Below are 24498 nucleotides of genomic sequence, written 5' to 3'. Positions count from 1 at the left end.
TGTTTCACCTGCACAACAAGACTGAGCTGGGCTTGAAATTTGCAGGATTTGGGGGATAATATTTTATTTTGCATGTTTGCAGTATAGCTTGTTTTCCCATCAGATACCAACAGGACTAAAATTCTTATTTATGACGTAGCGATGCCAGCCTAGAATTTCTCAGAATTGACATCTGGCGTAATTTACTCAAACTGGAAAAATCTCCGAAATTATTTTTCCGCGAGCAACGTGCGACAGAGGTTTCTAATTTTTTTAACGGTTGCTTTCGTCTTCCTATGAAGTGATGACAACTTAGCAACGTGATACGGTATCGCAAAGTGAAAATTTCCCACTTTATCGACGGGATGGTACCCGAGTAATCGTGTGCCCCTTGCAAATAAAATTATACGGTAAAGAAAAAAGAAATGGGCACGTTCACTCAAAAAAAGACACCAACTTCAGGACATGCTAGAAATGCTACCTCTGCTTTCCCGCAACATTTATTTTTTAGCCGTTTTCCCAACCGGGGTGGTTAATTGTGATCATCAGGCTGGAATCCCACCCCATTCTTAATGTAACAGGTTATTTGCTATAATCCATTTTTAAAGGCTGCTGTATTTATTACCCAGGTGAAGAATAATAACCGGGCGCTCGGCTTTTTAGGTCGCTGTATTTCGGAGGGCTTTGTTCGAGACGGTAGCTGGGATTATTTCTCATTTTTCTTGACAACTCCATTGTGCCTTCCTTTATCGGTAACGTTACGGCATTAAATCTTCTGCAAGGAAAACAAGTTTTTTAATGCAGCGGCGCAGGGCGGCAGGGCTGGAATCAAAGTTTGGGCAGTCGCTCATTCTGGCAACGTTGCGCAAGTCGATCTTTCCCTTGAAAATAAGATAGAGCTGCCAAAATGTACCAAAATCAGCCATTTTTGTGGGATCGACTGGACGGAGCTGTCCCTTCTCCCAAGGTCAGGCATAACCAGATTTCTCCTTTATCCCATTCAGACAAGAATTAATCCGGGGGAGTCTTATAAACTCTATTAGCCAGGGCAGGGAATGGTTGCAGAAATCCCTTCTGGCCTGTGAATTAATGAATCTGGGCTCTGTTTCCAGGGAAATAAGGGCTAAAATAATGGCTAAAATAATGGCCAAAAGGCTCAGTCTCTGCTTTTGAGAGGGCTGGAGGGCGCAGCGATGCCGGGCACAAGCCTAAAACCGAACTAAATGATCGTGTTCGTGCTCTTAATTCAAGATAACGAGGCTGCTAACGAGGGCTGGCCCTCTCTAAAGCGCGGTGCGGGCCGCAGTCTCGCACTTCGGGAAGCGTCCCCCATTCATCCGTGGTGGGACGCCAAGGCAGCCGAGTCCTCCCGAAACACGAGGCAGATGTCAACGGTGCAGGTCGACTTGGGAAGTGTTGACCATGTTGGGTTGTCTCTGAACAAGATTTAAATAAATACTCGGGGGTTGGAGTAGATGACCCCAAAGGTCCCTTCCAAGCCACACCATTCCACGACATTTCCGTTGCTTTCCATTCACGTTTCGATATGAGTTTCTCTTCCAGCGTGGCTCAGATGCAATTCAGATTAATGGAGTGCCTGATTCTGACCATTCCACCTAAAGTTAGGCGCTTAATTTAGTTATCTGAAGTGCAGCAGCCTAAATAAGCTAAATAAGCATTTAGCTGCTTATTTTTTTGATACGGGGAACTCTGAAGGGTGGTTCAGGTAGATGAGCCAACTACTGATGATGCTTCAGCCACGTACATCAATTAATTGGGATGAACCCGACCTTGATTGATAACAAACTTAGCCTTTGCAGCTCTAGTAGTGAACGACAGTTGAGCTCGGACTGGACCTGGTGTCCTCCACCGTAGAAAAATACAAATAAATATATCGAACAGGTCTTTAGGCCAAGACTTTCAAGCCTAAGAGATCTGCCTTAAGCTGGAATAGCTCCTGGGCATGCGGAGAATTAGGCAAGTCCCACTGAATTTTGCAAATTCAGGCTCATTTTTGGGGAGGGAGAAAAAGAACCTGCCCTCCTCGTTTCGTTTGAACTTCGCCCCGCGATTTAATTGGAGACGAGGTCAGTACGTTAGTATTTCAGGTCTTCTCATGGTCATCGACTTCCCCGCTACATGATCATTAAAACGCCATTTTCCCAAGCCACATTTTATTAGCATTCAGCCCCAAACTTAGCAATCGGAGGTATCTTCATATAATCAAAAGGAGAAATAAGACGCTTCTGCGAATAAATGGATGTAACAAAGCTTAGAACTTCTTCAAAGTGCCTATTGTCGATAGGCTACAGAACATGCAATTCCGGGGTGTCGTCAAAGAAATCGAAGAAATAAAGTTTTGTCAGCAAAACTTGAGGAGGTTGTTTCACAGGATATGAAGTTTTTAGCGTTAAGATCCATGGCTAATTGTCCCTGGACCTTCTGGTGCCGCGCGTGTCGGGAGCGCTGGTGGGCGCGCTGGCTCTCATCTCACTCCCAAGCAGAGAAACCACCATAAATACACTTAAATTTCTGTATTGGGAGGTTAAAAATCCCCTGCAGCCTTTTGTGTCATTTCACATTCAGATCTCAAGCTGTAAAAATATACGAATATCGGGTTTGAGTGCAATTGAGTAGAAGTCACTCAGTACTTGAGTCCCGTCTTCCGTGACGAACGCGTGGTTTTCTGAGAAATCTCTGTTAGCTGGAAACACCATTGCTGGTTGCCACAAAGGTGGGCAACGTTTGCAATAATTTAATTTAGACCTCGGCTGTGAAATGCGCAATCCAGAATATTCCTCTTCGGACGGAAAACTTGCCAAGGCCAGCAACATCTGGCAGTTTTTCCCTTCCTTCCGCAGATGTTCCAATACCATCTTGTCTTTTTAATAGGATTATTCATCATCGTCTTCCGTCTTGGAGCAATTCAACAAAAGCTTTATATACCCAGATATAGAATGTATATATATATATATATCTGTTTGCTCGTGTTCTTGTCCAAATCCTTTCCCGGTCATCGCGATTGGGTCCGGGGAGCCGTTCCAGCGCATGATGCTCGGTGAATGGCACCAGATGGTTCCTTTCTCTTCAGAAACTGCTCTATACCCAAAATAGAGCCTTTTCTCCTACCGAATTCAGCCTTTAAATCGGAGCATTTATGCCAGAAAACGTACGGGTTTTATATAAGAGGCCCAACGAGATGCTCTCCAGGTTAACAGCACATCACGGGAAGCAGATACGCTTCACCGCAATAACCTTGGTGCCCGTTAAGTCTCTGTTGTAATTAGTATTTCGGTGGTATCGTTACGGAAATGCCTAATTTGCAAAAAGGAGAATCGGTGGCTTTATTAAAACCAAAAATGGTACGAAGAAGTAGCATCAAAATTAAGGTTTTGGTGGGCACGGGAGCTCCATCAGGTTCCAAACGCCACGTGCACGGTACCGTTGCTTATCTTATACCAGGAGAAACCTCCGTTATTGCTGCAGGAGCATAAATATTCAAGAAATACCTTTAGGGATCTATTATCTAATTGTTTTTTTTTTTTTATTTCGTCCTTTTGTTGTTTGCGGCGGTGATGGTTTTGGGTCATTTGTGCTGATGGGCAACTCAACCCTTTCTCCAAAGTCACCTGTTTTGGGGGGGATCTCTGGGCAGCTCCTGATACCAGCACCTTAATATTATAGAAAACTGAATATTTCTTAAAAGATATTTTTCATATGTTGATTTTAATCTGAATTTTAGCAGGAATTATTTGGGAATGACTGCGCCCTTTGCTTTATAAACTTAACCCCCAGGTCTTCAGGCAGGGTAATTGAAGTAATCAGCATCAGTATCATCAGTAATTAAAGTGATCACCAACTACAGGTGCTGCTAAGTGCTAATCAATCAAGCTCATTTGTAATTGAAAACTTGCTTGAAGAATTGGTAGTTGCTTTGATCCTTGGACCAGTTGGTTTTCCTGTAGTGGACTGAAGCTCTTTGCAGGTGTTGTGGTGGAGAGACATAAAATTCAGCTTTTCCGTGACGAAATTCAGCTTTTTCTTGCCCGCTTGACATCAATAAAAAAGGTACCGTAGGGCAGATTTGCTTTTTCAGCTGTTGAGCGACTCCCTGAGCGGAGGGAGGAGATTTTGATTGTGAGTAATTGTGTCATTGGCACAAAAAGGAAACGAAATCTGTGGCTACGGAAGCATATCGCAGGCGGGTTTTACTGTTGCGGGGTTTATTTCTTTTGTTTTCAAACGCACAAAAAAGAGCGCAAGTTTTAATTGTATAATGAAGGCAGAGAGAGAGAGAAAAAAAATGGTTACATTTTTCATTATTTGTTTTTAAACCTCATGATTTTCTGGTTGTTTTGCCACCATAAGTGAGTATTTGCCTGAGGTTCCTGGCTCTTCTAAGCCTTGTATTTGGTTGCGTTTCATCCTCTCTCCTTTTCAAGTTACTGAAGACACCCAGAGGCAGTTTTATTGGTTTTATCCTTCATTTTTTTTCCCGGTATATCATTACTATCACTTTTCTTTTTCCTTTTTATTTGTTTTTCTCTTTTTTTTTTCTTTTTTAGGACCGTGGCGATCAAATAGTTGATCATGCAATTTTAATATAAGTGCTGTTTGGAAATGTAGTTCAGAAGAGGAGATAATACCGGCCGAAAAGGTCTTCAGACCTTAATAAACCTCCCAAATTTTTTTCTTCTCAAGGGGGAAAAAAAAAAAAGTGGTTTAATGAAACTATGGTTGAGGAGTTTAAAATTGCTCGTATCCAAGGCGGCTGCCAACAGCCTCAATTATTTGTAAATTAATTTGTGATTAGATGATGTCGTAAAAGGACACCACAAACTGGTGATGGACCCGACGCCGTTAACTGATACCGTGTCTTCATTTTACTCTCCCGGAGCATTGAAAATAATGACTTAAAGCCTTTCAAAATGAAACACCCTGATTTCATTAAAAAAAAAAAATCATACAGGACCTCTGTAGTCTCCATAGGTTTGAGTTGTAAATAGTTTTGACTTTCCTTATAGCTTCTGTGCGTGGTGTAGGGTATAGAATAATTATTTTCTGGGAATTTGTCTTCTCTTTCAGGAGAGAACTCAGAACAAAAATCTAGTACATTAGGGACCCTTCGCATTATTTTGGGATGCTTAATTTCTTGGTAAAATCCATTACTTCGCAGTTATGCCACATTTTATTGCGCCAGTGACACACTGATTTTTCGTATTTTCTCAAGCACTATATTACTCGTATACAAACTAAAAATATTTTTTAAATACCGTCTCCTTTAAAGTCCCATCTCGAGTCCTTGTTTTTCAAAACGTGCTTGATTTGAGTGATAATACATGCTTTCTATGAGCTGTTCAGGTAGGTTTGATTTAATTGTTAGCAAAACCAGAGTTGAAATGCACACTGAGATTATTGAGGCCAAGATGAATTAACAGCAGTTAAAAAAAGCCCCAGTGGGACATGGCCGTGAATTTTGGCAGGCACAGAAAGGCTCGTTTTCAGAGGCACGGGACAAATTCTGAGTATTCGTAGCAGACCGTGGGTTCGGCCGTGACCAGTCTGCCCAACATACCCAGTTGCCGAGAGTTTCTTTTCTTGAGGATGAAACCTTCTATCCAGCATCCCGGGGGCTTGTAATTCTTTGCAACCGCGTCTCGGGCAGCGCGTTGTGGGTTTGGGAATATTTCATGATTTATATTTTTTAATTAATAGTTTAAATTTTAATTTCTTCAAGCCCGTTTGCGACCTTAGGAGGGGAGCCCTTGTTCTCAGGGTCTATTCTGTGATTCTGCGAATGAGGATTTATTGAAACCACTGATGCTTTGGAGGTGCCGTGGGGTTTTTTTTAAATTTATTTATCGCATCGCCACAGCATTTGACAGACCTTTGGTATCTCCAGTGCCGTTGCTGTTATTTATAAAAGCAAACCAAAGGAGTATGTAAGATTTAAAACAGCTCTGCAAAACCTCAGAACGCTTTATGGGGGTTGCGCGAAATCGTCGAATGGTTCCTTTTTTGAACTTTTCCCAACTTTTTACAAATAAGATGTGATCTAGATGCTTAATCTATTATGAATATATGAATAAATAATAATAATATATGAATTCACAATCAATTCTCCCATTCTAGCTTTGTTTCCCTTGCCTTGCAATGATTCGGGCTTTGCCGTTTAGCCCGACTTAACCTGCGTTAACTCAAATATTCAGTATATAGTTCATCATCAGCTGGTAGACGGGAAGTTTTAGCCCACAAAATTTCTTCCAGAAAGGTAAAGTTTCTAATGGTCTTTGATCCTGGGTAGCGCCTGTCATACCCGTTAAAGGTGCTGCCAGGTGCTCCGTGAGCTCCATCCCATCGTCATCCCATCCCGTCCCATCGTCGTCCCGTCCCGTCGTCGTCCCATCCCGTCCCGGAGGACCATTTACATGGATGTTATTCCCAATTTGGTTTGTGTATCTAGCTGGTGCGATTGTAGGTACTTGAATATCCATTTGGAAAAAAAAAAAAAAATAATCCACAGCATGGACTTAGTAACGAAAAATTTGGAAGAGAAGCATATGTGCAAAGTGCAACAGATAAACTTCATAAAGCAAGTACTAGTCGTCTGCTGCCGTAACTGAATCAGTGTTTGCAAATATCTGATAATGAATATTTATGTCCAGAAGATTATTGACTAAAATAAACTGACAAATGGTCTTTGCACATCCAGAAACTTTGATTTGATAAGATTCATGAGATTTCGGATGCTCCACATTTCCAATCAATGTAGAGAGAATATCGCAGCTCTTGCTGACTCTACTAAATAATCATGAAAATGGGAAAATTAAAATATCCTTTGGGTTTGGAAACTACGAGAAAGAGGGTAAAGCTTCAGCTTGGGTTTGGTTGGATCTGTTGGGCCAACATCTGTTCTCCTTGGAAAGGTTGACCAAATACAATTGAACTCGGAGGGATCGCGCCGGGTGGTTCGGAATAATCCGTAAAGGGATATTTTGGTTCGGAATAATCCATAAAGGGATATTTTGGTTCGGAATAATCCATAAAGGGATGACAGCTCTGAGTGAGGGCAGCGCTGGGGGTCCCAGCTCGCACCGAGACGCTCGGGGTCATTTTCTAATGGTGCACGAAAGGGACCACGCGCCATTAAAGAAAATTTCAACAAATGGAAGTGCCCAGCAACCTTCTACGATACTTTTCCCTGTTGTGTTCCATCCAGGACTAACAGGTTCCTAAAATCCTCTTGCAGCTGCCTTCATTTTATGGTTTCCTTAGGAATCGTGTAACAGAAAGGAAATATTTTCTCCCGGGTAAAGCACTAGTTGTTACCGCTGTCTCCGAAGCAGAAGAAAGGACAAGAAGTCAGAACCTCTGTCATTGATTTTCCTGGAGCAAAGGGTCACATGTTAAGTGCTATTGATAAAAAGCATCGTCGCGGTGTCCATGGAGACCAGGTCGAGGTGAAAGGGATCCGTTACCATTAGGCACATCCGTACAGAACCTGCTTTTTCCTCTAATCATAAGGAAGAGCTCGTTTCTCCTACCAAACCCATTGCTCCTGCGCGACCTGCCGTGTGGGGCGATGCAGCCACCGATGACTTCAAGGCAGAAAAAGGGAGATTCGGGCTCTCATAAAAACTGCTCCGCGCTCGCAGGTGTCCGCACGGACCACCCCGAGCTCACGCAACCCGATGCTGAAGTGGCTTCAAGGAGACTGGAGCCACTTCTTCTTTTTATTTTATTTTTTAAGCCATCTACAGGTCCAATAAATTGTTGCTGACTGGCCCCATCGAGTGGTTCAACCACCCCAGCGACCATTTCTTGAGCGTTGCTCCATTTGCAAGAAGCTTCTGGTTTGAAATAGATGGACAAAACGGCGCCCGTGGTTTGGAAACGATGGTGGACCACCCAAAGGTGCCCTCAAAAGTCCGGGTCATGAGAAGGTCTTCCAGATGATGGGATTTCTTTCAAATATCACTGTGGTTTCTATCAGGCGATTCAGTTCTAAATTGGCTATAAGCGACACCTTCGGGTAAAAGTTCGTAGAATTGTAGAATGTCCTGAGTTGTCCGACAGAGTTTTAAAGCCGCTCTCTGGGTGTTTGTGTCCTCCCATAAAGATTCTCTATGTAGGCAATTTCCATATGCAAATGGTCCCAATCTGTTTTTAAAACAATCGCTTTCTGGTTTGAAAAATGGGGTTTGTTCTGCCCCAGGGGCAAAAAACTCAGCGTTATTTCACTCAGGAATGAAAACCTAAAGTATTGATTTTGGAATGTATAATAGATTGTAGCAATAAATCACTGGGCAGTATACGTGCAAAATTGATTTTTCTATTGCAATAATTAATTTGATATGTGCTATAACGTATTTATGCAGGGACTAAGCAACTCAATGATGGTAATAAATTGTATTTGGTCAAAAACTATCCACTGTGATGTGGTCGACTTTTTGTCTAAAAATCTATAATAGAGTGCTGTAAGAGATAGTATAGATACAATTGTGAGGTCTTGCTCCATGAGAAGCCCTTAATACCCTGAATACCTTATATCACGCTAAGTAAAAATGCTCCAAGAATTGGAGACTCGCGAGGAGCAGCTGCTGCCCAGATTGTTTTAGCGGCGAAATGCTGCTGTACAATATCAGCTCTCTTATCAGTCCAGCCCAGTAAATCTGGGGGGTTTTTCCTGGACAAATTGATAGAAACCGTAATAAAGAACAGAATGAACAGACGTATGGACGGACACGATATGACGAGGAGGGATCAATACAGCTTTTGTGGAGGAAAGTCCCGCTCCACGTGTCTATTAAAGCCCTTTGAAGGAATCATTGAGCACATGGGCAAGGAGATCCCGTTGATACCGTTGGCGTGGATTTCCTAAAGCCTTTTGATACGATCCCTCACAAAAGGCTCCTGAAGAAGCGAAGTTGCTGGCATGGAAGGATTTTTTCCCTTTGCGATGGATAGAGAACAAAGGATGGAAAGAGGTGTTGGCTTCTCTCGGCCGAGGAACGGTGGTGGTGGCGTCGCCATCTCCACGCAGGATGGAGAGCGAGGAACCAAGGGTTAGAAATTCAGCGTAGCAAAAGCTGATCGCTGTAAATCCTTACAATGCTGAGTGGCTGGGAGACCGAAGAGTAAATGAAATTCTGTATCCGTGGACTTGAACGACAAAGGTCCTTCAGACCTTTCTCCAAGGAGAGAGGTGGCGGAGATGGGTGTCCGGCCTTGTCGGGAGCCACCAGGAAGGGACAATTTCAGTTTGGGCCGTTAGGTTGAGATAAGATCCCTCCTACAATCTAGCAAAGCAACTTTTAAAACAAATGAAGTGGTCGGTCTTGGTTAATTGTGTCGCTGCCGACTCCGAGAAATACCTCAGCAAACGTTCTGCCATGTGTTGGGATCGGCAATGAGTTTATCCCCAAGAGCTTTGACTCTCTTGATGTTGATATAACGAGGTTGCGGCAACGTTTCCGTGAACGTCTGTGGAATTAAAATGGCACAAAATAGTGAACAGAACTGCTGGAGTTATTTGTATCCTACAGTCAAAATGAGGCGACTTGGGCGCTTTGGGGCTGAAAAGCGAAACGAGTCGCAGTGTCGACTCAAGCCCGGCGCTGACATTTATAGTACCCTCGGTATTCTAGTGGCCATTTGAAATGAAAAATCCCCGAAAAGGGAGAAAATTCACTGTATAAATCCATTGTCTGTAGAGCCATCCACTTCTATAGAACATGTAGTTTTCTTTATGCCACTCCGAATCTTTTTAGATTCAATTTGGTTTTCTCCTCAAAACAATATCTTAGTTGAATACATGTTGTTATTAGAAAAAACATAGCCTTCTTTTTTTTCCCCATTTGTTTTATGTGGTTTATTGCTGTCATTTCTTTGTGAAAAAAATAAAAACCGACAGTAATATCTCCTCTTTTCCAGAGCATCAAAGTTAGCTGGTTGCCTCCACCACCAGGTACTCAGAATGGATTTATTACGGGCTATAAAATCCGACATAGAAAGACGACCCGCAGGGGTGAGATTGAAACACTGGAGCCAAACAACCTCTGGTACTTGTTCACAGGTCAGTGTTCGGGCGGTTTTGATGAATTAAATGCGTTGGGAATAAAATATACTTTCAGTTCAAGGGAACATTGATTTCTTTGCTGGCAGGTAGCATTTATGTGTTGTACAAAGATAGCCTTTATGGTGGGTGGTTTTTTTTTTTTTTACCCAATGTTTTCCATAATGCTTTTATCATATGTTTGTCTCCTGCCCTTTATCATTAATGAACTTGAAGCTGCATTTTTTTTCAGTCCAATTTCTTAAGCCTCAGTTAATTTATTTTTTTAGAGCATTCGGTCAACATCTCCTATTTTCTCCTGGGTGCCCAAATAGTAATTTCCCCAGTTTCTTTTCCAAGATTTTCCGCGGAAAACGTCGCCTCACAGAATAAAAAGTCCAACACTAGATCATAGCAAAACTATAATTGCCGTGAGTGAAAGCAGCCAGGTGATTATCGTTAAGGGTAACAGTGAATTCCGGCAGGTGAAAATGAATTTCACCTGGGTTCTGGCGTTCTGCCCAGGACATCACTGAGAAAGCATCGAGGGAGAAAATCAAACTTTGGCAAAGCCAACCTGACTTCCGTGGTTTGCGTCTGAAAACCACAATTTCATCTCAAATGAAATGTTTCCTTTGACATGTGAAGTGTCACCTGTGAGAATCGGAAGGAATTCTGAATTGTATATTTCAGGATAATCACTAGCATTTAGCGTTTGGGTGGGAAAAGCGGGATTTTCTTTCAAAATGAAAGAAAAGCAAAAGTAGAATATTTTTCTGAAGAAGACCTTAAATACCGAAATCTCAGCTTGGTCATCTCATGTAGCCTCTTGACCAAAGTCCCCATGGACAAGAAGTCCCTTCATGTGAAGGCTACGTGACTAACATCCACAACTTGTGCAAGAAACAAAGACTTTCTGGAGGAAATTAGCACGTTAAGCACGTTAGACAAGTTGGAAAGGATCCATTTTTTGGCAGATGAAGTAGAAATAATGATGGAACCCGCTCAGATGTTTGAGCTGAGTCCAGGTCCCCCGTAGCTCCGTCCCTGTGGATCCCATCCCGTGGCAGCAGAGCAGATGAAACCTCTGTCGTGGTAGATCCCAACGTCTTGAGCAAATTCCTTCTTAAACATGAATCATTTGGGGCTTGAAGAGCTGCAGGGTGGTGGGACGGTGGCTGCACATCCCCATCTCACCTCCACGCAGCCCAAAATCACTTTTCTTTTTGATTATTTTTTTTACAAAGCTTGGGAGAACATGTTTTTGAAAGCAATTAAGAAAAATATCCAAGTGTCGTCATTACTTTCTGCATTGTGCTTGCTGGAGACCGAGCTGTGAGGCTGCTCTAAATGGACGTTTTAAATATTAACATGTAGGCACTTCTCTGCAATTCTCTCTGGTCGGCAGGTGCTTTACGGGATAATAAGAACATCTGCAATAGCAAAGGAATTTAGAGGTACGATGCAGGGTTCTAAATAGCCGCTATCAATTTTCAAGTAGGTTTCCATGTCAGCTAAACGTTCAACTGCTCTTTTTAATTATGACCGTTTTTCTCCAGAGAATGTTTGCAATTAAATGAAACGTTATTATTATTTTTTTTTTTTCCCCTGTGCTTTGTGGTCAGTATAGACTGAGCAAAAAGATAAATTTTTATCCGCACCTTGGAGGCTTGAAATCCTGTGGCACGTTCCGAACGCCACAGTAATTGTTTTCTGATGGCTGTGGCCACAGCGGGAAACGTCTGATTTCTGAGTTCGTGCGTATTTCAAAATATTGGTAAGACTTTCTGGTTTTTCTGCTGAGCTGTGTGCTCTGAAGTCCATCAGGAGCAAGGAAAAATAAAGCACGTTTCAATTGCTAACGCAGTTCCTAGCCTGCAAAATTTTGAATTTTCTGCATAAGGAGAACTTACCTGCATGTTAAAAGCAGCGAAATCTTTTTGTTCAGTGTGCAATTAACGGCTGAGCTACCTAGAACAACTCTTCTATTTTCTACTAATTGAGCTTCCGTTAATCTTGTTTGTATTTTATATTTATATGTATGCATTAGCGAGTTCCTTACCAGTGGCAAATCCAACGGAGTATCACTCGGTATTTCATTTTATGCAAACTCCGCTATTGTCGTTGATTTTTTTTTTTTCTTTCTTTCTTTCTGTATGATTTTTATTTGCCTTTTTTTTTTTTGGTCAAACAGGGCTTGAGAAAGGAAGTCAGTACAGTTTCCAAGTGGCCGCAATGACGGTGAACGGGACAGGACCCTCCTCGGACTGGTACACGGCGGAGACGCCCGAGAACGATCTCGACGGTAAATGCATCTTTTTAACCCAAAAAAGCTCTTGAGCATCGCGGCCACTCGCAATAGCCCAGTGTCATTTCATAAGCGGTAAATGTAATCGAGCAACGAAACAACGGAAATGACGCCAACTGTCCTAAGAAACCACTAAGCAAATATTCAGACGGGTCAAATCTGGTTTCCCGACCTTTTATTTGCAGATGTTGGCGACGCAGCTGAATAATTAGCGAAAGGTGACGGGATCCAGATACCTGGAGAGTGATGGGGGGGGGTGTAAATCAGTGAAGAAAAACCCTGAAATGAAAGGGTTAGATAAAATGACTGGAATATTTGAAGTAGCAGAGGAATAAAAGGAGAGTCACGAAAAAGTCGGCCGAGGAAAAAAATTAAACAGAGTGCAAATCAAACGGAACAAAGAGCCTGACAGATGGAAGTCACGGCAAAACTAGAGACAATCCAGAAGCAGCAAATATGCGGTAGAGAGGAGATGAAGAGCAAATGAAAGGAAACTGATGAAAATTGCTGATTTTTAAAACAGACTCCGTCACCTCAAAAGGATCAAAGGCAAACTGGATGAAAGAATAAATAAAATAACCAGTTTAAATGCACCGTAGTACTTGACGTTGCCTTTCTTCTGACCGGCCGGGTGTCCTTATGATCTCAAAAATCCACCCTTGCAAATTGAAGAATTTCTGCCTTTCCCTGTGTCCAAATGCAATTTTCTGGGAGCGGCCGCGCATAAAATGATGGAACCGGTACCTGGTTTTGCAGAGAGGTGACACTTCCAGACACCGCGGATCACAACACGCCGCCGTGCGTGATGATACCGTTTTAATTATGCTTGGGCTAGACAGCAATTTGCAAAATGATGTTGCGAAGGTGTAAATTTGCGCAGGAGAGAGTAAAAGATGAATTCCGAACACAGGGAAAAAACAAACAAAGCAACGCGTTTGAGCGCATTCGTTTTGATTTGCATTTTGTGCACACTGCATTCCTTTGAAGTTTTGGTGCCCAAACACGTGTTCGCTTGCAAAGACATTAATCGAGTAATCGCAGGTGGGAGTAGGTGCGTGCGAATAAATCCCAGCAAAGCCGTTTTGCTCGTGTTTTGTATTTACATGCATTTGCGTTTGCAGCCGTGGCGGATTCTCCTCCAGCCCGATGCTGGGAATGCAGCGTGTTACTCACTAAATACAAATGCCTTGCTAAACCCTGGGGAAAAATCTATTTATTACTGGAGTTCTGCAGAGTCCTGCAAGCGTCAGAGCTGGAAAACAGGCTGGTACCGGCAATTCTCTCCCTGCTGCTGTGGATAACGCAGTTTTTTTGCTTTCACTGGAAGGCATCGGCAACACGAAGACGAACAGTATCCCAGAGAACAGCGTCACCTCGCAAGGGATCTTCGTTGTAATTAGTGTGTTTTGTTAAAGTGGTTAGAAATCCAAACAGCGCTGCTTCTTCGAGGTTCCCTGGAAAGCTCTCGTGCCTTTCCAGACAGCTGGGAAGGTTTGAGATACTTATTTTAAGCCTCAAATTTTGCGCTTTAAAAACAACGCAACCCACCAAAAAAAATAGACATTGAAAGCGGCGCTTTCCCTGAAGGGTCTGATTTAAATAGCTTGAGCGAGGATGCAAGAGAATCTCTGATCAACTCTGTATCCTCTAGGAAAGTGGGTTTGGGACGCTCGGTTCTGATTGCTGCACGGAGCAGACGGAAGCTGTTACACGTATTAGATAGTGATACAATTCAGCTTCAGCTCTAACTTAGCTCGACAAGCTCAACTCTTATTATATTGTAATCTAGACTGAAAAGTGATTGGGGGAATAAGCGAACAAAATGGCATGAATAAGAACGACCCTTCGTCAAACGTACATCTTTGACTGTCTGAGAAAATTGCGAAAGCGACCCAAATGTGAAGCGTTTTTCAAGCTCGCCAGCGGAATTAGAGACCTTTGAGTAGCACTGAGTGTGGTGTTCCCTGGATGGAAGACGTGGGTCTCAAACCATCATGTAGAAACACAGCGAAGGACTCGGGCACATGGGAGCAGATGCGGCATCCCAGGAGGAGACGTCCCACCGCGCAGTGACGTGGACCTTCAGCATCCATGGAGCTTCTCAGATGTCCCACCAGGCAGTGACACGGACCTTCAGGTTCCATGGGACATCTCAGGATATGTCCTGCCACGCAGTGACATAGACCTTCAGGTTCTATGGGACGTCTCAGGAGATGTCCCACCACGCAGTGACATAGACCTTCAGCTTCCATGGGGCATCCCAAGAGATGTCCCACCACGCAGTGACATGGACCTTCAGCATCCATGGAGCTTCTCAGATGTCCCACCAGGCAGTGACATGGACCTTCAGGTTCCATGGGACATCTCAGGATATGTCCTGCCACGCAGTGACATAGACCTTCAGGTTCCATGGGATGTCTCAGGAGATGTCCCACCAGGCAGTGACATAGACCTTCAGCTTCCATGGGGCATCCCAGGAGATGTCCCACCACGCAGTGACATGGACCTTCAGCATCCATGGAACATCTCAGATGTCCCACCAGGCAGTGACACGAACCTTCAGGTTCCATGGGACATCTCAGGATATGTCCCGCCACGCAGTGACATAGACCTTCAGCATCCATGGAGCATCTCAGATGTCCCACCAGGCAGTGACACGGACCTTCAGGTTCCATGGGACGTCTCAGGATATGTCCCGCCACGCAGTGACATAGACCTTCAGCATCCATGGGGCATCCCAGGAGATGTCCCACCAGGCAGTGACACGGACCTTCATATTTCAGTTCTTGGGAACCTCATTGTCCATGAGGGAAGAGATTAAGAAACGCAACACCAAGAAATCCAGGTTCATGGGCACATCTCCTGAGAAGTCTCCTCCGACGTGCCAGGCGCTGGTCTGTGGGGCTGGCCGATGTCCACAGCTCATGTGTTGGAGCACCGAATTTATTTACAAGTACCCAAAGATGTCCTCACTCGAGAGGAAAATTATAAACTCTTGGTGTAGTTAAGAGAGAGACTGTAAATTGGGCTCGTTTGGGGTATAAGACGACGAAGTCATTTGGCGCTTCTTGCAGGAGAACGGGATCTCGAGGTTGCTTCTCGGAAGTAGTTCTGGCGTCACGTTCAAGCCCAGGAGATACATGAGTAGATGTATTGATGTAGAACCGCAAGGGAACGGCCTGACGAAGAAAGCAGAAATATGAGCTACAATTTTGCGGAAGAATTTTACTTGTGGATATTCGGGACACCGAAAAATCAGCAGGACACCACGCAAAGGGTGGATGCTCCGGATTCCTGAAGAACTGATGGATGGAGATGTTTGGCTGTGTGTGATCTTCAGCGGAACTCCTTGCTATGGAAAACATGCTTTGTTGTAAAAAGAACCAGAAAAAACTTTGTTTCAGAGGAAAAAAAAAAAAAGAGTTGTTTCTCACATTTAACTTTGCACTTTGGGTTGTGAAATCCATGCCACAAATTATAACATTTGGAGCTTTTTCAGAATGAGAAAAATGTTTTTTTTCCAGAAAATGCTTGAAAATAAAGCTAATTAAAATGTAATTAAACTGCTTTATATAGATAGAAAGTCGAATTAAAAAAAAAAAATTAAAATAGCTCTGCATTTATGAAACTTTAATATTCAAAAAATAATTCACAAATATTCACTCCAGCTTCATTTCAGCAATTTAATTCACAAGTCGGGTCCAAGAAGTTAAAGTGCCTTTTGCTTCTCGAAACAAGGAGCTGTGATTTTGCTCCGCAACGCATGAATTGCATCTCTGTGTTTGAAATAAAGAATACGAAATGTTTGAATAAAGTAGTTTGAACCCAAACGGCTGCCTAGAGGTATCTGTACTGCAATTGAAATCCCTGTGTTGTGTCAGACGTAAAAATCATTATTCGAAGGCAAATCAGTTTTTTGGACGCTCTGATCGGCTGGGAATTGCGCCGCTGAGGAAGTTTGAGGAATCGCGGTGTTGCGACGTTATCCAGCTTCTCATTTCAAGGCGTGAAATTGTGATTTTTATCTGCGGGGCTTATAAGAAATGCTTCTGTCGTTTGTTTTTCAAACAGCCCGGTTCAGGAATAGCTGCCCGAGTAACTTTAACTTCTGCATTAAATCAAAGTTTGGGAGTGGAGTTGGGGGGAAATGGCAACTTAACCTGGTGCAATCTGGTTCTTCTTTTTGTGAGGAGCGACTTTGCAGTGAGTTTTCTTTGATTTTTTTTTTTTTTTTTTAAATTATTTTTTTAAAACCAGACCCACGCTTCGCTGTTTTAAGAAGCTGAAATTTTAAGACGTCGAATTTGATAAATTTGCTGGGTGTTTCAGACGGTTACGGTACTAATGAGATTTCCCCAAAGGCGCAACAGGTTTTCAAAGCGCTCTAACGTGTCTGTAAGAAAACACGTAAAATCCCAAGGACAAGTGTTAATTCTGCTTTTTTTATTACCTTTTCCAAGGTTTACAGTGGGAATGCTTCACAACTGGGAAGTGTCTTTTGTTGGAGTTTACATCATTCTATATTATTCCTATCTTTTCTACCTTTCTGTCCTTGTTGCCTTCCTTAGAAGCTTTCCTCTATTATATCGCAAGCCTTTTTATTGGGGAAAAATAGTGATTTGTCTCTTTCTGCTCTCAAAAAGACAAGTTACTGTGCGGCTCCTCTGGAGAGACTTGTGATATGGTAGTTATTGGGTAAACTCAAACAAAAGGCATTTACTCCTCTAACCTTCACAGAAAAATTAGGCTTGGAGAAGGCAAATAGACTGCGCGTGATTAATTACTACTTAAAGTAATGAATTTTGCCCGGGAATAGCTGTAAATAAAAGACGTCGTTCCGTAATTTCATTTACAAAATGTTGGTGTATTGACTTAAAGCGGCTTCAAAGCGAGATGTGCATGTGCAAGGGTTAAAATTCACTAATTGTTTTCGTGGGAAAGAGACAGATTAGTGCCAGAATATACTAGTGTATCTATTAAAAAAGTCAAATTCTGCTAAATAATCTATGAGCACAAAGACAACTGAGCTGTCAGGATCCTGCTGAACTCGTAAGCAGAGCAGGGAATGGAAAAGTTGTCCTACTGAAAATTCTCTTGCAGGTCAGCTTTCGTTTTCCTGCATCATTTTTAATCTTTCTGGCCCCCTTATGCTCAGGGTGGCAAACACCAGATGTTCTGTGTAGAACAGAATATCAGCGCTCTCGGACGTAGCTCAGCAATGGAATTGCATGTAAGCTCTGCATGTAACTCTGGCGCTTTTTTGGTCAAATACTTCAATCTAAACTCAGACACGGAATAGAATATTAATTGACGCTTTTCTCTTTTTTTTTTTTCTTTTCTTATTTTTTCGAATCGCAGAATCTCAAGTTCCTGACCAGCCAAGTTCTCTTCACGTCAGACCCTTGACCACGAGCATCGTCATGAGTTGGACGCCGCCGCTCAACCCCAACATCGTCATCCGCGGGTACATCATCGGCTACGGCGTCGGCAGCCCCTACGCCGAGACGGTGCGGGTGGACAGCAAACAGCGCTATTATTCCATTGAAAACTTGGGTAAGGCGTTGCTTTCCTTCATTTCATTCCATGAAGACGTGAAAAGAGGTTCCTCTGGCATGACGCTGGTTTCGTAGGTTTATTTTCAGGCTATATGTCGCTTGCTTAGGCTGGTTCCGCATTCTATTTTACATTTGTTCTTACCTTCAAAACTCCGGATACTCTCCAATATGTCAAATCTCTTTGATCAAATGCTCATTTTATCCATCGGTCTTATTAAGTCATGTCCTCCTAATCCTGACTCCCACTTGCGCAGAGAGCTGGACCTAAAGATGTTATTCCCCAGGATGGAATTTAATGGAAAAATCCCATTTTGTGTCTGTCAAAATGACGCCAAGAGAGGTGGTTATTCATTATTCATTATTCATGGCATGGTCTCTGTGACGCTTCATTGAAATTCTCAGCAAGGGACACAGGGACCTGGATCCTTCCCGTGGTGATGGATCATTTGCCTGGCGCTGGGAAACCAGTTCAAAATTTAAGGAAAGTGCACGAGTTTAATGGTTTCCTTGTCATTTCTTCTTTACCACTTTTATTCCAGGTAAGTTTTCTGCTTAGTAATCTGGGAAGGATCAGATATTACAGGGAGATTCGTTAACCTGGTGCATTAGGGGTGCACAAGTGGGCCAGTTGTCTCAATTTTATGGGACTGAAAATACCTGGGGATGCTTTTCTTTGGAATTGGTATTTTATAGCACCCTGAAACTGCATCGTCCAACCTTTTTGCTCTTTCCTTGGGGAAACCCGAGGAGTGGAATAAACTGGTTTTACTGTGACTTCATCAAACAGCTTCTCTATGTCCAGATATCTATTTTATGACGGAGGTATTTGCCAAGAGCCAGCTTAAACTTTCCCAAATATTCAGTGGGTTCTACCGAAAAAAGCAGATTTGATAATGTTTAGTGCAAGTGTGAAGTTGTTATGCGAAATGAAAAGATGTCTGACTGGACCGTGGAAGAAATTTTGTGGAATATAAAGATAAAAGCTCTTACTAATGAATGTGTGCGTCTAATAACTAATGGTCAGGATTAAATGCGAAGTGTTCCTTTTTTTAATTCCGAAAGGGATTTAAATTCTCCCCAGCCTATTTTAAGTTGTTTCCTAGCTTTAATGAGTTTTCAAGTTGAGTCTTTGGCCACTGTTGACCCAGAAGTACTAGAAAAGAAAATTATATGGAGAGATGTGTCTAAGCCACTGTGCTTTGGCAAAAACTACAGAGATGCCCAAAAGGTCAATTTTATAGAGTTCCAAATGGTCGGCTCTCACTAAAAGTGTCTTGATTAACAACTGGAGAAATGTCTTGGGGTTTGTGAAGCTTTCATGTTTGTTTTCCTTCAAGTATTCAATGACCAGTGAATATATTTGCCCATAAAACCTCTTATAGCTGCTACCACCAGGTGGAAAATACACTGGGAACAACTTGCTGGATACCAAATCTTTTAGAACTATTTCTGTGGATTAAAAGGATGTTTCGCTAATATACTTTAATTACCAAAGTAACACTCAGACATCTAAAAAATGTCAAGAAACTGTTGTGACCGTATCGAATATTTACTTGCAAATAATGTGGTCGCAGAAATCAGGGTTAGTTTGTCTTGCTGAACACCCTCCAACAGACTGAGGTTTCGTCAAAGTTCTTAACTATTCAAATGAAAAGTATCTTTTCATTGTACATTTTTGAGTTTGATTGCGGATATTCAAAATGTACAATTCACATGTACGACTTGGAAAATCAACTTCCCTGCGTAATTGTACTAATTAAATCCCATCATTTAAATATCCACAGGAAATGAAGCTCGCAGGGATGTGACCAAGGGCCCAGAGAAAGCTTTTAAAAAATTAGAACAATTGCCAACGCTTCCTACATTATTCACCCACTTTATTAGAAACAGCTACAAGAAAATTGCGCAAAATAATGTGACAGAATTCTTTTCCTAGTGGAAATACTGTTTTCAAGAAGGTTGCTGGGGGAACAAATATTTCGTAGACGTTATGTGGACTTACCCTACCCGTTGTAAAATTTTCTGTGAAACCTCTTGGACGTTTTTCCGACGACCTTCCAGTCGAGAGGTTGAGGAGAAGGATGTGCGTGGGTGTTGAAGGTGGGAGCTGACGGCCTTTGGGCCGGTCCATGGGTTTTTTTCCCTTGCTGTGGAAATTCCTGCACGGTCCCCGCCTTAGATATGGGATTGCTGTAGTAATTCCAGCTCGTTGGATATTTAAGACTACGGTTTCTTTTTTTGATATTTGTGCGGGTTTTATCCCTCCTTCCCTAACTTGTTCGTGCAACCATGGGTCTTGGTTGGCCACCAACGCGCACACCCTACGGATAGGGATGGGTGGGTAGGACTGTTACACGCGTCTGGAAACACCGTAATTTGTTGTGATTTGTATTTTTATGCTAAATTCTATCATTCTCAAACCTAATCTTAAATAGCTTCCTAGTATCGTAAAGCAAAGTTGAGGAAGAGTCTGAAACAAAACGTAGCTCATGCTTTAAGCTCAGGACTATTTATCTTCTCTGCAGCCAGGTCCTAGAGAAGATGGTCGTGGTATGTGAAACCCTTTGTGATAGGACAGAAATAAGGATAAATACTCTGACCTACAATCTAGACTATTTATTTGTTTTACCCAACTTCAGATGTTCAACTGAGTCACCCGAGTTTGAGCCGTATCAGCCCGTGTTCCTTCTCCAGTCCGTCAAGCAGGAGAAAACAAGAGTAAGGATAGCTCAGCCCATTAATAGCTCCATCCTCTGATCTTTTGTTCCCATTGACCATGGTCGGTGTCCGTAGTTGCAACTTAGCTGTGCCATTGCATTGTTACACACCAGGATTCTCCATTCTAGAGCCAATGACGAAATTCCGAACATCTTTGCGCCTTCAATCTGCTGCTAACAATCAATGAAAAATGCTTCGTCTAGTACTTAGCGGTTTTGGATGGAAGTCAGATATCAAAGTCTCTTCTCAAATCCTATTAGACGCTTCAGTGCACCTTTGTAATCCTAAATACTTTGAAAACTCTGCTTGAAAGTCCAAGGCTTGGAAGCGATGGACAATCTCCTCTAGTGGGTCACCCATGGGGAAGGATGGAGACCTCCCCGCTTTGGAGTGCCCAGCTTTTTAATTCCTTCCCTCTCGATAATGCCAATGTAACACTGATACGCATGTGTCGTGTGGCGGCTTTACATCGCATTTCAGGTCCTTAATTGATGATTTCCTCCAAGCAAACCTTTGAAAATACGGGCTCAAGCTGTTACAGCCCTTGGCTGAGCTGTACGCTGAATAAATCACTTGAAAAACATGAAGAAAAGTACTCGGTCTTTCATAATAGTGATGGAGAACTTTATTCTGCGTGATGATCATCTTGAATACAGCTATATAGAGGTAACACTTGTCCTCTAGAATGAATTAAATAGAGTGATTTTCTCCTGACTGAGTGGTCCTATTGCCCCAGAGATGCTCTCCACAGGTGCAGGAGAATATAAGAATATCCGGAGACTTCAGTTTTGTCAGTGAAGAATTTGCTGTATTTTCTTTCCGCAGTGTATGAAAGGTATTTGATGTCAGTCTCATAAATTTCAGGAGCGAGCGTCCCCGCTCTCATCCATGACAGCAAAATTGGTACTTGACCGAAAAATTCTAACAAGTAGACCCGCTGCTACTGAGCCGCTTCGTTTTCCTTTTTTATTTTTTAATATATTTTTTGAATTCTTTGCTTGTGATTATAAACGGCAGGCTTATCGGCTGGTTAACGGTGGGTTTAGCAGTATTGGAGAATTTGCAGGTGCCAATTCTGATTTTTTACGCGTAAGAAATAACGATTTCTGTCCTGATCCAAGCCAGAAGGCGTTAAGCGCGGTAATGAACTGCCTGGGCTCATCTTTGTGTTAAAGCTTACCCATGAAATAAAAGTTTTAAGAGAAAAGGCAAGAAGCATGCCAAGGAGATTCTGCAGACATAAACCTCAAAATATCTGAAACACCACAGGAGCTGTAGTAATTTGCATAGAACGTGGAGTAGGTCATAACACTGTGGTTTTCATTAATGCGTTGGAAAAATGAAACAGGGGAACTTTATTGTAGTGTGTTCCAGTATGTTAGCAACATTATTATGTCGGTTTTGGACATTTTGAGAACTCGTTCTGGGATATTTTAACAACTTACTGGAATAAGAGTAGACTGGGCCTAAGTAGGCCCAGACGATGACCAATTGAGATGCAGATTTGAAAATCTGAGGCTCAGTTTTTATCTAAGCAGGGGAAGTAATTCCTCTGGCAACCATCATAATGCTTCCATCTTTAAAATGCCCAAAGTCTTTCCATGAGAAAATGTGCATAAAAATGACTATTTTACAGGTATTCGAACCATTTCAAAGCTAAATATGATGGGAAGGCCGTACCGAATTCCAGTGTCTCGCGGAAACGTGGACTTTCTTCTTCCAAGCACATCCCTTCCCCTCCCCTTACATATGTGAGAACACAAGAACAAGGTGTCATTTTATAAAGGGTTTTTAAGTACAGTTGCCGTTAGGCGACCTAAAGAAAAAGCCACATTCGTCCCCCCGAGCGCACAGGAATTCGTACGCGCCCTCTCGAAAGACTTTGATTGGGAAGCAGGAGTGCGCGGCTTGAAATCTTTATTTTCATGTCTCTTTTTAACGTGAACCTTTGATCCTCCTGGCCCAGCAATGAAAGCGAAATATGCAGCAAAATCTAGCAAAGACTTTTCAAAGTTACTCCCTCTCCTCCCGTAAAGCCTGAAGCTCCGCACATCTGAAAATGTTCGGCTCCGAAGAGAAAAATCTAATGGATGTGAAGCATTTCTGCTTAATTAGTAGTTTGGAGAATTAGAGCTACCATATGAATAATAAGCAGGTGTTAATAACTCACACCAGTAAGTCATTTTATAATGCTGGAGGGTCTATATGGACTGATGCGAGGGGCTCCGTATGGCAGATCCCTGCCTTATTCAAGGAACAAAACTTAAAAAAAAATATATATTGACAATTACAAGCGACAAGAAATGAAGATAAAGGGTTTAGATCTGAATTTATATTTTAACAAACACACACACAAAGGCTTCCATCAAGTTCCCCTTCATCTTAACTGCGGATCAGATTAAATTTGACCCTTGTGCGTAGATGAGGCGAAAAAGCATTTTGTTTTATTGCAAAGAGAGAGAAAGAAGGTTCTTCATTTTCTTTAATCTTTGCAGATGACAGTTGTGGATTATAACAAAGACATGAAAGGGAACAGAAAAGGTTTTTAATGTAGTTTGGGGTTGTTTTCTTCCCTTTGCATTTTTAATACAAAATGGAGCAGCGAAAATCAAACAAAAATATGTGAAATTTTATGCATCTCACTGTTTCCCTCCTAGATCACATTAAAGCACAACACTAGCAAGTAAAGGCACTTGGAGACTCCAGGGACTGTTCATTTTCTTTCTTGCTTTGAAAACCAACCGTCATTTAACGCATCTGCCATTTCTGCTGATACTTCATGCAACAATTTTCTTTCATTTCCCCCCCGACTTAGTCGTGCCTGAAGATTATAGAGAAATTGCTCCCAAGCAAAGGGTCAGTTTGCGATCCACGCGCTATCTACGTTACCAACAGAACTTGCGTAACTCCCCGAATCAGATATTGGGTGGATTTTAAGAGTTTCTGTGTGTTAAAATGAATTTTAGCCTGCGTGTAGAAATCTGCTCATATGCTTTGCTCCAGCTCACTTTCTATAAGGCATTTTAGTTTGTTTATGCCTCAGTTCTCTGCTGTAAAAACCAGCTAAACAGTTAAAATGTTGCAGATCTATTGACAACAGATGGAAGAAAAGAGCTGAATATTTATCTCCTTTGTTGGTAAAGAACAGAAAGCCTAAGAGTAACTCTTAATCCCAAATTAGAATATAAATGATACAGCTAGCCAAGAATATTTTATTTCTTTATATTCATTCATCAAGAAAAAAAAATGAAGCTTTTTTTCAAGGCTTATTTTTTCAGGGAAGAGGGTGGATACGAGCCTGTGCTTTGCCTTCTCGAGTCTTCCTGATATCTCAGTCGCGGATGCCGGGGAGATCGGAACAGCCAAGTGACCTGGGTTGATGGATGTGCATTTGCTTGGATGAAAGGCTTATTTTTTTGCAAAGGAAAACGCGACCTCTGCTCATGGTGCAGCTTTCATTGTTATTTTTTGTGCCTGAAAAAACCTTGCCCACACACAGGTTAACCCTCCCGGTGCATTAATGGCCTTTTCCCCCCATGTCGGGAGGCGTCTCGAGTCACATCTCTTCATTTTTTATTCATTTGTCCATATGTCTTACACTTCATTTTCTGCTGCGCTCCTTGCCTTTTTCCGGAGTTTGGCTGCATTCGTAACATCAATAACAAATGTCTGTGATGCGCGCGGGGATTTTTTCGGTGGTTCTTTCGCATCCCGGCCGACACGACGTGCACTGAGCTTGCGATGCACGGCGGGAGTTGGAAAGGTTCACATCTCCGCAGGAGACCAGACCTGTTTCTAAGCAGGCTCAAGTTACAGCCTTTGCTTAAGGAAAAAAAAAGCCCTGCACACTTTGTTATAATATAATGCACACAGGACATAGCTCA

At 42.3% G+C, this 24498-nt stretch overlaps 1 protein-coding gene across 1 annotated transcript in view; it reads left to right on the top strand.

Annotated features, from left to right (window-relative positions):
• DCC (DCC netrin 1 receptor) overlaps window positions 1–24498 on the top strand; it is a 357209-nt gene that overhangs the window by 268918 nt on the left and 63793 nt on the right. Inside the window, exons 13-15 of the mRNA XM_065656469.1 lie at window positions 9913–10054; window positions 12228–12338; window positions 17700–17894. Of these exons, the coding sequence (XP_065512541.1) occupies window positions 9913–10054; window positions 12228–12338; window positions 17700–17894 (448 nt within the window). The remainder of the gene's footprint in view (window positions 1–9912; window positions 10055–12227; window positions 12339–17699; window positions 17895–24498) is intronic.

This window comes from Caloenas nicobarica, chromosome Z (assembly GCF_036013445.1).
Source record: "Caloenas nicobarica isolate bCalNic1 chromosome Z, bCalNic1.hap1, whole genome shotgun sequence".
NCBI classification, from domain to species: Eukaryota; Metazoa; Chordata; class Aves; order Columbiformes; family Columbidae; genus Caloenas; species Caloenas nicobarica.
Note: the sequence above shows the minus strand (reverse complement) of the source record. Positions and strands in the feature narration are given on the sequence as shown.